The sequence below is a fragment of the Diabrotica undecimpunctata genome, chromosome 2, assembly GCF_040954645.1.
Source record: "Diabrotica undecimpunctata isolate CICGRU chromosome 2, icDiaUnde3, whole genome shotgun sequence".
Lineage (NCBI taxonomy): Eukaryota > Metazoa > Arthropoda > Insecta > Coleoptera > Chrysomelidae > Diabrotica > Diabrotica undecimpunctata.
Window position 1 is genome coordinate 145874550 of NC_092804.1, and position 17526 is coordinate 145892075.

Here is a 17526-nt window from a genome sequence, read left to right on the forward strand (position 1 = left end):
ACAAGCCTATGAGGGAGTCAAAAGGAGTCGGAGTTATGATGCATTAAAAGATTTAGGCATTCGAAAAAAAAAGCATAGACATGGTGTGATTAACAAAAACATTAAAATATTAAAAGGTAGAAAGATAATAAGAAAAGAAAAAAGCGATAATAAGAGGAACACGAATCAAATAAATCACTTACACTGACTGACCTCTTAGCTCTCCATATATAGAGCATCTGAAAGGCATGAATGTCTTGCCATTTCTGTCTAAAAACTTGTGGTCCGGCCACACTATGACATGTTTCACTTTGCACTTACAGCGCATCGGATAGCGATAGGCTGAAGGTAGTCACATATTCACGTTTTTCACGTGGAATTTACACAAATGGGTACTAAGTAAGAACTACTATAGGAAGAACTTTGTGTCTTTCAACTACGAACAGACAGTTACAAAACGTATACTATCTCACATCTACCAAAAATTATTTCTGTTATAATATTTAAGGCGAACATCTAAAAGATATCGCCATCTCGTTTCTGTAGAATGTTTTAAACACGTGTTTTGAAACAATAAGCTTATGTATAATCCATAAATTTTGTTAACTGATAGGTAATATTACAAAAATAGAAATTTCTATCAATTTAAGGGCCACGACATCACGAACGAAATTATTAATGATGTAAAAGATGTGAAGAAGTTTACCGATCATTTTAAGTGTGTCAATATTCCGAAATCAAATTATATCCTCAAACGTAAATTATCTACTTGTTAAATATTGCACGCAAAGCAATCCGTTAATTATTGATTTTTCGATAAAACAAGAGATACGTCAGTCTAGGTAAACGAACTAAAACTTAGAGATAATTATTACCCTCATTATACAGATAGCACCACAGTAAAAAATGTGAAATTATGGGAAACATGCCATCGCATAAATGTGTTTAAATTAAATAAACCTAAAAATCCGTTAAATGATAAAAAAACTTCGTCGTTTTTATGGCAAATAGCGTTTTTATGTATGTACTTTGCATATTCCTTATTAAATCTTATTTAGCCATACGGCTCACATCCCATCTAAGGAGAAATTCACTCATCCCAGATACCTACGATATCGAAAGGATTGAGCTCTGGTGTGACTGTTTCCGTGTTTTATCGAGCCCAAGGTGACTTGACTTGGTACGTCGGAATATCTCTGAAAAATTTTCGTACGCACCAGGACGTCGAGAGTAACACATTTTTCTCCATGGTCTTATAAAGATGTTCACTTACACCCAGCTGTTTTATGTTTTCTAGGAGGTCTTTCAGAATAACACCATAGTAGATATAATAATAGGTACTGTCTGGATACTTTCCATTATCCATTGTCTCCTTATTTGTATGTATAAATCTCTATACTTACCGATCTTTTCTTTGTATTTAACACGAAGATTATAGTTGTTAGGTATCGCCACATCTATTATCGTTGTTTGTCCAGTAAGTTCATTAACTAGTATGAGATCCGATCTATTATGTACCACTGGTTGGTCTGTGCGCACAGTGCGGTTCCAGTATAGCTTTCCATTCTGTCAGATGCATATTGATAATAAGAAAGATGGTCGGTTTGGAGAAGTTTCAGTTTGTTGGCTAATTCCTGTTGTATCGGTTCAATTTTCTTGAATTTAAAAATTTCGCGCGTCTTACCCCGTGTTTAAGCTGTTCGGCTGTTTTTTAATTTCGATGGCTTCACGAATGATTCTCGATTTTAAGGAGCGGATGGGAGCGATGGTTTCTGCTTTGTCGAAATCTGTTTTGTGGATTGTCTGAATATGATGTTGGGCTAGGGCTGAAGTAGTATCGGAATGTTTGACAGATATAGAATGTTCGTAAATAAGGTTACAGATTCGTCGGTTTGTCTGTCCTATGTATGTACATGGGCAACTGGAACAAGGTAGACAAGGTCGTAGACACCATGGTCTTCATTGGGGACTTGGTCTTTTACGGATCTGACGATCATCCGTACTAATCCATTTTTGTACAGATACTAATGTCCCCTTACATGGCTGTAATATTGGCAGATCCCTCAATTAAAAATGCACTGAGAATGATTTCTGGTGCAGACATAGAATTAATCAATGAAATTGTAAGCATTTTATTGCCTTTCGATGAGGTCACAAAGGAGGTTCCCAGTACATTATTGCTAGCTTTGTAATCCCTCTTTTGTCCACCATAGAAAGCTCGTTAAAAAACCTCGCTCAAAAACATAGTGCAGCCCAAAGGCTATGTTAAAAACTTAAAAAGAGATGAACCAAGCTTTTACAAAACCCTCTGCTGTGTCATACTACACACAAGATCCAAGGTTCAAAAAATTATTTATGAATCTGTTGATAGCGGGCAAAGTCACATCCAATTTAGGAGCAGAAGTCAAGAAGTACCTTGCCGAAATTTGGAAACTTTCTCCTTCTTGCTTTTTAGAGACTGAAGAGGCCAAAATGGGTTCAAAATCAAACACTCTTTGGTCTTAACACGACCTGGAGTTGGCTAAAAGTGGTTCCAGTTCAGGTTCGCTGGAAACAGAGATTCAAAGTTCTTTACTAAATGAACCTACTCTTTAGCTTCAGCAGCCTTTGCTGCCGATATTGAGTGGCCCATTTGTATTCTGACAGCAGAGCAGAACCTTTGTGCCAGGTTTGGCTTTTAGAGCTAAAAAATACATGTCGTTGATCGAAAGTTCGGTGGTATCGTGAGAGTTTGGTGTCATTGTCGAACGATATTGTGTCGGATGAGAGAAGCCGCTTACCCGACCAACATATATATCTACGAGTTTCATGAAAAGCACTGGCCAACATAATACCAAATCTATTTTATATAATGCAACCTATTTGTAACCTTAAAACCTACTTTATTACGTTTTTTACTTCAATTATTACTTTTACTTATCATATTATATTTACGCTATATTATATTTAACAATAAATAAATGCAATGAATAAAATAAATCTGTTTTATTAAAACTTTGTTTTTTTTTTCATATTTTTTTGCGATTTTCTGTGCTACATTATGATTCAGAATTTATTATGGCTCCACAGGTTGTATTGCTGGTAAAAAGCTGCTGTTTATATATCGATTTCCATATCCCATATATCATAATCCCATAAATATTATAAGAATACATGATAGTATACAACCCTGTCGAACCACACGTTTGATTTTGATATAATCGGATTCTCCTGCCTCTGTACGGATAGACGATGCATGATTCCAGTAAATATTGCTAATACTTCTTAGATCATGGGTGTTTATTCCAATATTTGTTAATATCTCCATCGGCTTGTCGTGTTTTACTGTATCTAACACTTTATAGTAATCAATGAAGCATGCCTAAATATCGCAATTCATATCTCTACATCGTTGAAAAAACCAAACTGTGTACAGCTGATTTTTTCTTTGTATAGTCTATATTATATCCTTTGATGTATGATTTTTAGAAATAACTTTAAAAGGTGGTTGCGTTGACATAAAACTGCAGTTTGCTTGTTGCTTTTCTATAACCTAACGTCAGCAAGTCAGTATCAATATTAAAAATGGCTGTTGTGTCATGAACTATTCTAATAGATTACTTTGCGATAGAAATATATTTTTTTTTGTTCCGAGTAAGCCTTTTCACTTTTTACTTTTAACTTATCGGGGTCAACCGAAATGTTTTGTTCAAAACTAGCAATTTATTTTTTAAATTAAATTTAAAGGGAAAGACTAGACAAAAGATATGTAAATTTACAGAGCTATAGCGAAATCCTTATCTATTGTAGTTGACTTTTTTTATAAAATAAAAGTTTTACTGGCGAAACAATGTAAGATATAATCTGATTTCAAATAAGATAGCGTGTAATCCCCTACGTGTTTAGTCCCGCTTTACCGTTTATGAATAGGGTGCCAGCAGGTTTACTGGCATTGAATGTTGTGCAACCACGAATGTTTACTACTTAGCCCTAGTTTCTCTTCGATTTCCATAAATATATAGTTTAAAAATCCCATATCTTACACTTATCTTTTATATTTCTTTAAAACACGCAAGAGCTATTTCAACTTATATCTCTGTTTGTTGAAAAATATTTTCTATGATTTAAAAGTTACAATAGAATCTTTATTGCGAAGGAGAAGCCGAAATTTTACTTTAAATAAGTTTATTTTGACGTTTCGATTTCCACTTTGGAAATCGTTCTCAAAATCCTAAACATTAATAAAATTATTATAATTTATGATTTTTATTAATGTTTTGTGTATTGGAAACAATTTCCAAACAGTTTCCGGAAATCGAAACGTCAAAATAAACTTATTTTAAAGTAAAATTGTGGCTTCTTACCAATACAAACAGTAATTTGTGTTAAGATGTCACAAGAAAATATACTCAGTGACATTAGAAGCGTTACACCCAGAAGGAATAATTTCTTGACTTAAATTTTTTGGCATTCAAGATTTCCATCAAGAATGAAACTATAACGTTGTGAAGAATTTTTATTAACAAGTAACAAAAAAAAAATTAATAATGTGTTTGGCGACCCCGTAGCTGAATACATTCCGGTATACGTCTAGACATTGGCAAAATGAGATGATCGATGTCTGCTTGTGGAACCTCGTTCCAAGCAACTTGAACTTCATGTATTAACTGTGGCAGAGTCTGTGGAGGATTGTGCAAAGTGGACAGTCTCCGTTCCATCATATCCCATACATGTTCGATAGGATTTAAATCCAGAGCACCGGCGGCCATGGCAAAATATTAACGCCAGCTTCTCGGAGAAAGAGAGCAATATGGGGACGCGCGTTGTCTTGCTGAAAAAGGACGTCATATTGCCTCGAATAAACACAAGTGGTGATCGGTTACCATAGACAATAGCCCCACAAACCATTACTGCAACTGTCCCGTGTACATGGCGACCTCTTACCATCCTACGCCCATCATGCATTCCTAAACAGAATCGTGATTCATCGCTAAATGCTACATTACGCCATTCTGTCATCCAATGCTGCTGTTCTGTGCACCAATTCAAACGTTGATAACAGTGGTCTGCAGTCAAAGAAAGCACTATGCATACTAACAGGTCTACCTACTACTCCAAACCATTGGTCTTGAATTTGACGCGTAGTAGCAAATCGGTCTCGCAGAGCCAGTAATCTAAAGCGCCTATCTTGACTCTCTGTGGTACGCCTCGGTTGACCAGTTATTTCTTCTTCGTGTTCCTCTACCTTCATTTGTCCAAACACGACAGACACGCATAACTGTCATTGCCGTACAATTAACACGACGGTTAATTTCGCGATACGACAAACCCATATCTCTATACGCAATAATTCTACCCCTGTCAAAATCGCTAACATGGTGGTAATTTTGCTGTCTTCGAACTCGAGGCATTTTCTTACACTGAATATAATTAGACTAAGGAATAATACGTAAAAATTTCTAAAAAAGGGTACATTTTATTTAAAAATGCCCTCCACAATTTTGACCCAATATTACCTACTAGTATGTTTGTCAACTAGTCAGTCAGGACTATTTTTTGCTGTCCTGTAATTTGGGGTATAAATATTTATTATTTGTACGTATTTATAATTTAATTGTGATTTATTAATTTTAATTTACAAAATATATTTCTCTCTGCCATTGGTAATTTGATTGACAGTTTTTCAGTAGTTTTCAATATCAAATCAACAAAAAATGGTGAAACGGACTATACAAACAAAACAAAATACAAACATGAGTGTATGGAAATATCGTTAGTCATTCGTGTTTTAACAAGCAAAATTATGAAAATTAAATTGCATGTGCAATTCAAATAATTGAAACTTGTGTACTACCCATTAATTTTAATAATGGAGTGTGGTCACTACGTTATATTGTTAGTTTATATGCAAGAGCACGGAACTTGTCGAAAAGTTGATATTTCGCTAAAAAAAAAAGCATTTTTTAAAGATAAACTGAACTTTTTTAATACATTACCTTAGTTGCTTCGGTGTAAAATTGTTATCGAATACATTCAATATCAATCATCAACGTGGTTTAATATTAGAGATAATCACCGGTTTGTAAGTTGCAAACGGATAGTGAAACACAATATGATGCCGCATTCTATTGGTACCACTTAGCAACTTTGTCTCAATCCCTATCTTTATATCCAAATTTGGACACACCGATAATCTGAGCAACCCCACTGGAGATTGGGTAACCAACCCCGAGTGGAAGGTGGGGTCAGGGTTGAAGAAGAAGGGTCGTCCGATAAATAGTGGGTGGAGCGAAAGGCTAACAACTCTCCCTTGTAAAACTCAATTGTTGGGAATATAGTGGCTAATGAGACAACCGGACGGATTTTACAACAACAAACTCAACAACTCAGCTAGAAGAGCCAGAGAGAAATTCGTAAAAATAAATTCTCACTATATTACTCCGTAAACGAAACCAGACAAGGTAAAAGAAGGTATCACGTTTAGAGATACCTGAGAAAATCTATTAGGTATCACATTTACACCAATATCAGATACAATTTGCATCATAAGACTCAAAGGTTGAAAATTGCATAACGTGATAGTACACAGACGGAAGAGGCAGAAGAAGATGTAGAGAAAACTCAATTACCTTTTGTATATTATGGTGTATGTTAGAAAGACGAAAGGCACCTTATGAGATCGACGATGGCGTCGCGATGCAGAATGACTCGGTGGTACCACGCGAGAAGAAAACATCGTAAACGCGAAACTGGAGCTCTGATAAACTCGAATACCTGTTACCTACTGGTTTCCCGGTTTGTCTGTATGTTTAGGGATAAAAATCCGTACTTAAAAATCCTCAGAGATGATCTCACTCTAAGAAGACTAAAGGAAGCGTACCATAATAAATGAGAGTTTTTAATCCCAAATTGCGTATACAATTGCGTTTAATACCAAATTGCGTATACAATTCCGCAGAAATTTGATATTTTAAAGCTTTTGGGCTTTCGAATTTAAAACTAATAGTTTCCACACACAGGTGGGAATTTAGCAAGTGGCCTCACAGAACTTGACATACATTAATATGTGTTAGCCAGTTTGAATCTGGAAATTTAAAAGATAATGAAGATATACAATGAGAATAAGAAATTAAAATATATAACTAAATAGTCATATTTTAATGGAATAATAAAAAGTATTAAAATTAAAATATGTAAATAAATACATACTAAATAATTTCCCAAACAATCGGTGGTTATCGAAATAGATTCAGACCCAATAGAGTCACCACAGACAATATATTCATACTAAGAACGATTCAAGAAAAAGCTTTGAATACAACATAGAATTATATATGTATATAGAAACTTTATACAAGCTTTTTAATAGGGTGACTAGAAACAAAATGCTGGAAGATATTCGAAACCTGGATATACCTAACAAATATATTAAGAGTCACGTCACCATCTACGCAGAGTCAAAAGCCGCAGTAAGAGAATATGGTGAAATGACTCCTCTATTTGATATCAATATGGGAGTGAGACAGATAAACATACTATCAACCATGCTGTTTAACCTAGTTCTTAAAGCATTTATCTGAAAAACCAATGTAACCGGCCAGATAAATACCAAATCGATACACATTACTGCATATGCCGATATGTAGCTATCATTAGCCGAAGCAAGTCACAGATATGGATGCCTTTACATATTTTCTAAAAGTGTATGGTCCGGTGCAAAAGGAAAACGGCACTTGAAGAATCAGAAGAAAGTACGAGATTAATAAGTTTAATGAAGGGCACGACATTTTACGATTTGTAAAAGATCAGAGGCTGTCATGTATGGGACATGTCCACAGACAAGAAGACAGTAACAACGTAGCAAAGAAAATGTTACAATGGAAGCTGTCAGAAAGACAAAAGGACCCAAAACGAGATGATTGGATGTCCTTGACTTGCCTGGTTCGTCCTGATCTGTCCGACCTTTTGGTTTGATGCGTCTGAGTGTTTGTAAGTGCCAATTACCCTATAAATCGGATGGGGGAGATCCCACCACAGATCCTTCCATTTTCTATAGTTTTCCATCGCTTACTCGATATGTTCCAATCGATGTATAAATCGATTATCAATAATAATTAATAATAAAAATTAAAGGCCGAATTATTTTTTCTTCTTCTTTATGTGCCGTGACCGTATTCAGACGTTGGCTGTAATCATGTTTACAATTTCCTGAAACCTTTCTCTATCGGCTGCTGCGCGAAATAATCCTTCTACTGTGACAAAACACCATTGTCTAATATTACGCAGCCATGAAATACATCTCCTTCCCTCCACTTTTCTTTGTATTATAAGGCGAAGTAGATGGTATTTGGGTCCTCTAATTATATGGCCAAAGTATTCTGCTTTTCTCCTCTTTATGATGTTTATGGGCAGACGTTCTGAATTTATCAAATATGATATTTTTAGGATCCTTCGATAGTACCACAATTCGCTTCTAATTTGTTAAGTATTGGGGTTTGTAATGTCCATGTCTCACAACCACGTAATAGGAGAGATCACACATAAAAATTCAGGACCTTCTTGCGAATATGTATCGATAGGTTTCTGTTACATAAAACTGGTTTCCAGGTCATAAAACCCTTAGGTGATATTTAAATCCTCGTTATTATTTCTTCATCAGAGTTACAATTCACATTCACTTCGTCTTTGAAATGTTAATTTTAAGGCTTTTCCGATAACTTAATTGGTAATAATATCTTAAGTGTGTGGTTCATCAAACTGATAAGTCTAAAATCGATGCATTTGGTGGGCTTTCTTTTCTTTGGTAATATTATAAACAGTGACTCCAACCAATCACCTGGTATTATTACTCCGTTGTAGGGGAGAGGGGGGCAAGTTGTTACACAATTATTTTACAACGCAGCAAGTATCATGAGTTGCCGATATTTTATGGAAAGTTGGGTCAACCGACCCGTCATCTGTGAACGGATATTGATACTCAAGTCAGACATCCATCATAGTGTTATTGCTTAGAATGTGGTTTCGGGTCTAAAACTGTACCGTTGTCAGGTGGCTTTTGTTTTTATTTGTGAGAAATTGGTAAGTAGTATAAATATGTGTATTATATAGTTTTGAAGCGTATATATTTCTCGTTATTGGCATGCTATTGTTAGTAATTGATTCTCAATATTTACCAAAAAACGTTGACTTAACCTCATTTCGTACACGTGGGGCCAGTTGTTACAATAATCTGGGGCCAGGTTGTTACTGTAACAACTTGCCCCGAACACGTTAATGTAAGAATATATCGAAATACCTACAATGGTTACAATATGGTTACCATAATTTATGATTTCACTAAAAATCCAATATTATGATCAGACATATTTTGTAGATAGTAATTTGTTTGTAATGAATAGCATACCTACCTACATTTATTTTCGCAAAGCATGTTAGAAACACAGATTAGGTTTTATTAAATTTTTCTATCATGAAATTGTTTTGGTTGTTTTCAGATAGGTGAACATGGTGCGAACGTATACCAAGAAAACCACAAGGGGTATTATTCCAACCGAACAATTTGAAAGGGCGGCGCAATCGGTTTTACAAGAACACTTGTCAATTAGGGATGCTGCTACTCGCTATGGAGTTAATTTTATGACATTGCACCGCTATATGAAAAGAAAATCAAACTTAGGTGCTGAAAACAGTAACAAGAACTTAGTCGGCTACGCTACGGCCAGAAAAATATTTAACAATGCTGAAGAAGAGGAACTTGCCGAATATACTGAGCATTCTGCTAAAATTTATTACGGTCTTACAACTTCTGATTTGCGAAAATTTGCATTTCAATATGCAACAGCCAACCAAATATCTGTTCCGGAAAATTGGAAGGTTAATTAAATAGCTTCCAGAGACTGGCTATATGGATTTTTGAAGAGGCATCGAACTTTATCAGTCCGGACACCTGAAGCTACTAGTATGGGTCGAGCTACCGCGTTTAATCGTCATAATGTGTCACAGTTTTTTAACAATCTCGGCGAAGTTTATGATAAATATAAATTTGAGCTCCAAGAAGTGTACAATATGGACGAAACTGGACTTACAACTGTCCAAAGGCCTACAAAAATCATTGCAAAAAGGGGAACTAAGCAGGTAGGTGCTATCACATCTGGAGAAAGAGGTCAACTTGTTACCTTGGCATTAGCTGTCAACGCAACTGGAAATTTTGTACCTCCATTTTTAATATTTCCGAGAAAGAAATTCAAAGATGTTATGGTAGCCAATGGACCTCCTGGTTGTGTAGGTGCGTCTCATTCCTCTGGATGGATGACATGTGATAACTTTTTGTTGTTTATGAAACATTTCGTCCAGTTTGTACGATGTAGCAAAGAGAAACCCGTTTTGATGGTATTAGATAATCACGAGTCTCATTTGTCTATTCCGGTGTTGAATTTTTGCAAAGAAAATGGAGTGGTTCTTTTAAGTTTCCCGCCACATACATCACACAAGTTGCAGCCGCTTGATAGGACGGTATTTGGCCCACTTAAAAGATATTTTAATAGTGCTGCAGATGCATGGTTAAGATCTAATCCCGGTAAAGTAATGAACATTTACGATATACCTATCGTTCTTAAAGATTCATGTCCTCTTGCTGTTACACCTCTCAATATACAAAAAGGATTTAGTGTGACAGGAATTTGGCCATACAACAGAGAAATTTTTCAAGATGATGAATTCTTGCCTGCAGAGGTAACAAATAGGCCAATAACAGAAAATATAAACGCAACAGTAGTCATAGATCCGGCACCTATTGGCACCGAAACACATAGAACTCCTTCCCAACAGCAACCTTCTACAAGCACAGATTTTAACTTGGCGATAAATGAACCTGTCGATTCCCTACTCATATAACGCCCCAGGAGTTGAAGCCTTATCCAAAAGCAATGCCAAGGAAATCCAAAGGGGGTCGGAAGAAAAGAACTTCCGCTGTTTTGACTGATACTCCCATTAAATCAGCTTTGGAGGAGGAAGAAAAGGCAAGACAAAGAAAAAAAAATGTGGGGGCAACCAAAAGAAACATATCAGGTGAATCAAGAAACAAGGTAAAAACTACTGTTAAAAAATGTAAGAAACGGACCGTCATTACCAAAAACACCTTCAAAAAATCAGATTCTGAAAGCTCGGAAGAGGATGAGGAATCGACGTTTCTGGTATGTTTAGCTCCATTTTCGAAGTCCAAAAACGAAGAATGGATTCGGTGCATTGTGTGTCAAAAGTGGGCACATATTGCTTGTGGAAAAGACGATGATTTTTATATTTGTATTCACTGCTCGTCCGATAGTGACTAGTTTAACATTCTTGTAAACAGGTTTGTTCAGATTTTCATTTTTTATTTTATTTCATTTTGTGTTATGTTTATAATATTTTTTGTAGCTAAGCAAGGGTTCTTTCTGTGACCACTAAATAATGTTGTGGAGAGTTTTTAGAATTTTTTTTTCTATTGTAACATCTTACCCCATGGACTGTAACAATTTGCCTCATAGTGGGGTATGTTGTTACAATTTACAAGTTGAGTTAAATTGATAATAACAAAATGTTAAATGTGTAATTACTATTTAAATGGGAATAAGCCACAATTAAAGGTTAAAATACGTTTATTGACGTTTCAATTTCCTCTTCGGAAATCGTTCTCAAAATAAATTTCTCAAAATTGAAACGTCAATAAACGTATTTTAACCTTTAATTGTGGCTTATTTCCATTTAAATAGTAATTAATTAAAAATGCCACAAGAAAATAGCTTCAGAACAATAACATTTAAGCATAAGAATATAAAAATGGTAGAATATTATTTCGTTAATTGTAGTGCATTACGGGACCATTTACGGGGCAATTAAATTAAGTAGTTCTTAATACTTATTACAACATATAACATAAATAAAGTTATTGTAATACTTATTTCTATTTACCAGAGTATTAGTGGAGCGGAAAAATGAAATATTACGCATATTAAACACGACCCTGAATTAACATTACAATGATTATATAGTGCGTGCGTTGCAGCCGAGCCCTTCATCTATTTTTGGATAAAAGAAAATAAAAAATTATATTTCAAATCAAATTTTTCGCTCAAAGCAATCAAAAATTAAAGAATCATTGCTAAATAATAACAATTTCTAAAATAAATTTAAAATAATCTCACATTTATGCTCACATATAATTTATAAATTATAACATTAACAATATTTTTTTACGAAAATTTATTATATTTTTGTTCTTCTTCTTCCTCATTCTTGTATATAGGCTTTAAAGCCTGTTTCTTCTTCAATATTAGCCTCCTAAATTGTTTAAATTATCGCACCATCTTTTTCTTGGTCTGCCAATACTTCTTCGTCCATTTGGTGACTTATCTCGTGCTATTCGTATTATCCTATCCTCGACCATTCAACTAATGTGTTCGTTCCACTCCTGTTTCCGATTTGTTACCCATCCATTTATGTCTTCTATATTGCATGCTCTTCTTATGTTTTCGCTTCTCTCTCTATCCAACAGACTTTTCCCTGATATTCGTCGAAGTATTTTTATATCTGTTGTTTCTAGTAGTCGTCTCGTTTTAGATGTGTCAGGTCTTATCTCCGCCGTGTATGTTAATATAGGTCTAATTGCTGCTTTATAGATTCTTGTTTTTGTTCCTTGTCTTAGGTGTTTGTTCTTTCAGATTGTGTCATTAAGAGATCCCGCCGCTTTACTTGCTTTTAAGCTTTGTTGTCGTACTTCTGTAGTTATATATATTTCCAGATATCTAAACCTTGCTTCCTGCTTTATTATTTTTCCATCAATTTCGATTTTACATCGTAGTGCGTATTTAAATGTTGTCATACATTTGGTTTTTTCAGCTGATATTATTATATTGTATTTGTTGGCTCTTGTATCGAAGATGTGTGTTAATCTTTGGAGCTCGTCTTCTGTCTCGGCGATTAATGCGGCGACGTCTGCATAACATAATATTTTGATTTCTTTGTTCCCCATTCTGCAACCATGGCCTTTACGTACTGCTTGTATTATTTCGTCCATTATTATGTATATTAAAGAGAAGTGGGTAAGTGGGAAGTGGGCTTTAAACAGTTCCATCAGGTATCTTTCTCTCCGTTCGGCTCACGGAGATAAGAATACGGCCGAGGTCAGAAGGCCCTGCCTTCGGACGTGTCGTAAGAGGCGACTAATGGGTAGGAATTGAGAGGTGAAGAGCCGTCGCTTGAGGTGTCGGGTTTGTAGAAACGCACACGGTCGCTTAGGCGTTCATTTTTTGTTCTTCTTACTAAATGCTTTGGTTTATTTCGTATTCGTCTATAGGTCTCTTGGGATTCTGGAGTATTTAATGTTTTGTACTTCGTGTAGGCCTCTCGTTTCTCTTTACACTTCTCTTTTATTTCTTTTCTGAACGATGGTGTATTATTGTTGTTTCTTTTGTTCAGTATGACTTTGCGTTTTCCTAGGGATTCTGTTGCTGCTTCTTCAATGTTGTTTTTAATTTTCTACCAGCTCGCATTTATATCTTCGAATTCTGGATCTATATCTTATCTGTACTAGAAGATGGTCAGATCCGCAAGATGCTCCTCTTCGGCTCTTCACATCTTGTGTGTTTGGTTGGCAGTTATTCCACCAGGCATACTCCATGTCGCTTTGTGTATATCACAGTGCGGGAAAAAAGTCGAGTATAATATCATGTTTTTTCTACTGGCAAAGTTGATTACTTAATAGTTCTCCATTGTTATTGGTGTTTTGATGGAGGGAATGTTTACCAATGGTTTCTAAGAATGTTTACCAATGGTTTCTAAGAAAAGTTCTTCTTTGCCTATTTGCGAGTTCATATCCCGATCTTAATATCATTTCTTAGTGAGCTGTCTTATACTAGGAAGAAACTAAATAGCTAAAACACAGACTAAAAGACACAAAGAAGCATAAAATACTATATAGAGGAAAAAATAGCAAAAACGAAGAGTTCAGAGTAGCCTTCATAGTTGACAATAAGATGTAACACGCCATATTAGATTTTAAAGCAGTGAATGAGTGAATATATAAACTACGGATACAAAAAAAATTATTTAACCTCCCAATCATTAACATACCCTGCCCAACAGAAGAACATAACATAGAAATAGTATAGAAGAAAGCTAGAAAGTAGCTAGAAAAATATATGACAGCATACAAAGTCTACAGACACTAATTACTAAGGTATTAAAAATGATTCAAGAATATGGTTTCAACTTTACCACTAAAAAGCAAAGTTTATGATTTTAGTATAAATCATACACGGCCACAACAATTATTAATAATCAATTCATAGCCAATAATACAAGTTAACAGCTACATTTATTTTGACAAAACATACCCGATTGTTATCGTTATTCACTAAATCAATAATGTTGGAAGACGTCTTTAAATGTATTCTTGCCAACTGATCTTGAGTATATTTGGTCATTTACGTCTTTTACAATATTGAAGATCCGAATTTTTTAGGCTTTATAGTTTTATATGAAGTTTTAAATATTAGAGCTAACGATAAGCTAGAGGCCCTTGGGTTGGTAATATTGTCGCCCTCTGGGCATAAACATCTATTTAATACCCTTGGTACATAAATAACTATTATGGCATTTATTATAAACAATAAGAATTTGTTTTTTCAAAAATTTAAGTTCGCTAAGCTCCAAGAAATTATTTTGTTATTATACTGATTTTAACAACCAGACAAATTTGGTATTAAAACGTGTTAATTACAGTATTTTTAATTGGATTAAAATGAAATTAACACCAACGGATGCTGCAAGTGCCGTGGCCTTAATAAACTTTAGGCATTTCCCCAAGATTATATATTTTCAACTAAAAATTTGTAAATGCATCAAAAGCTAAGACACACAGAAAAAATAAGCTGCACAGTCATACCACAAGCTTTCTGTAATTCTGAAATCAAATTTAATGATCTGTTTTCAATGAAAATTTGTGTGAAGTACTTTATTTCAGTAACAGTTAAGAACTTTCTGACTACTTTACAAACATTAAATAATAAAAAGTTAACTACTTGTTATGTCAATCTATTCCATTATGGCAGTAAAAGCTAAAACATTGCTTGCATTGTTTTGTATTATCTTACATTATATTATGTCAAGAATTACGGCATATAAATCACTGCCATATAATTCGAGATTTATAACTGTTAATCAGAACTTTTACCAAATACTTATTTTGATTAAAAATTTATTGTATTTAAAACCATTCCTTGATAACCAATCTTTTTACTAAATTGAAATATCAAAAACCCTGTAATTAAGTTTCAAAGTTAAAAAAATCTTATGGTATATAAGTCTATGAAGTTTACATCCACCTTAGAAAACAATCTGGCCTATGTATCACCAGTGCTTGGATTATCTCAATTTCTCTAGAATATATTTGTCAGCAAGAGAGCAGTATAGAAAGTAAAAAAACTTATTTTAAACTACTGGAAGTAAAACATTACACATGATGAACTTACGGACCTTATAAGAGCAACCTTTGAGATTTGCTCCAATTTTATGTTGCTTAAGAAACACTAGTAGGAAAATTGCAGAAATTACATTTCTTTTGTGGTGCGGTTAGAAAACACTTAGAATAAATAATTATTAGACACTAAATAATAAATAAATATGACTTACATTTTTTGTTCATCTGCTTGATTTATTTTCTTCTCTGGGGTTTTAAGGGATTCATTTGAACAGCTACTTACACTGCTATTGCTGCTGCTAGTTTGTTGTGATGGAGAAGATATTAAATTATCATCTAGTATTTCATACGAAGATTTGTTCATTTTTTGTAATAAGTTTCTCTATAAGCACTGAAACTAAAAAAACACCGACAATTAAATAGTAGCAGTTCACTAACAAAAAATAAGATTACAAGAAATTCATTTATAGAACACATTTATGTACTTTTAATGGCCTATACTTACATTTTGAATGTTTTTATGAACTTTGTTACAAGAGAAATTTAAAATTGATAAGTTAATATTGCCATATTCTTTTACTGTCAAATTAGAAAATGACAAGACAAGTGATGGAAATAGAATGGTGAATGTTACATCTGAGTGACATTTTAAGGCCTAATTTTTTATAGAAATCGATTTTATTTATATAAGGTGGATAATTAGAGCAATATTTTAATTTTTAAGATTGCCAACGTGTTAAATAATTTTCATTTTGTAATAAAAAGTATTTAATATTTTTGGACAGTATTTACTTAATATTACCAATTGATATTACTTTAATAGAAGGTGTAACTAAATAATAAATAAAATAACAAAAATTTAAGATTTAAATTTGTTAACTCTACAAATGACATCTATTATCTTAGTTTTTTAATTTAATTTTTGACGTTTTTATATACAGCTGATAAAGTGTATAACTGATAGCATTCATTATGGCGCACTGATTTAGTTTTCTGCTTTCTACAAACACATTATATCACACAAATTATTCAAAAAGAACAATAACAGACTGATGTTGCCCAGTAATTGTTTAGATGGCTTATTTATATCATCGAGTTACAAAACTATCATTCTGAGTGTATTTCATAATTTCATTATGATTATGATTGAGTGGTCCCTTTTCACATTGTGAACGGGAGTCTACTATGTGGAGCCCTTGGATGCCAGCTTTAAACAGTGCAAGTGCATAAAAGCAGTGAGAGCACCTGAGTCTGGCACATATTTGGTAAAGAAAAAAAGAACCAAAGTATCAGTTCTTTAGGCTATCAGTTCACTTTTTCGTGACTCTTTGATACAGGTCTAACAGATCTAACAACTGCTTTTGATAAATTTGGTAACAACAATATGTAATAATCAAAATATGCAAAATATTGAAAGTCATTTTTTACTTATAAACAATATACCTATTGTATAAAGATTGCTATTTCATTTTAAATATTAAAGATGAAGACTGGCAAATTATAAGAAAAAGTAACACAATTTTACCGAAAAAACATAGAAAATCCTTTAAATTGAGCGTTTAAAGTAATTTTTGTTACTGCAAAAAGAGCTTTAAAAGTCGATTTTCATAATAACTTTTCACATATTTTTTATAAAAATGCATAAAAAACTTTAATTTTACGTGATAATAGGAATAATATCACATGTATTCAGAAGTTTCATTTAACAGAACAGTTAAGTATTACAAAATTGAAATTGTTTATCCCCGAAAGCTTTTATCTACAACGTTATTATGCGTAAGTAAACTATTAGGTCTACATAAATTCTGAAAACACCAAATTGAAAAGAAAGGCTTATTTTATAAAAGTTAATCATTTATTAATTAAAAAACTATGTTAAATATTGTAAAATAGGTTTACAAAAGTACTGTAGTTTTAAGCTTATAAACATTTAAAATAACTGAGACGCATCAACATATAATATAAAGTTAATTGTATAAAGTTAATTTTTTTATTCGCAATGTCGGCATTTTTACGCGAATTTGAGAAACATTTTTATTTTGATTGAATATAAATTTGTGCCTGTAGCATGGCAATCACTGAATAAAAATTGAAGAAGAAAATGTTTAAAA

The 17526-nt window shown here is 33.6% G+C and overlaps 1 protein-coding gene across 1 annotated transcript in view; it reads right to left on the minus strand.

The window, feature by feature from the left end:
• The window catches only part of TTLL5 (Tubulin tyrosine ligase-like 5), a 65398-nt gene extending 49335 nt beyond the window's left edge, over positions 1-16063 (minus strand). The window contains exons 1-2 of the mRNA XM_072523677.1: positions 15921-16063; positions 15628-15812 (exon numbers count right to left, since the gene is read on the minus strand). Coding sequence (XP_072379778.1) covers positions 15628-15779 — 152 coding nt within the window. The 5' untranslated portion in view covers positions 15780-15812; positions 15921-16063. The remainder of the gene's footprint in view (positions 1-15627; positions 15813-15920) is intronic.
• Between the last annotated feature and the right edge of the window lie 1463 nt (positions 16064-17526).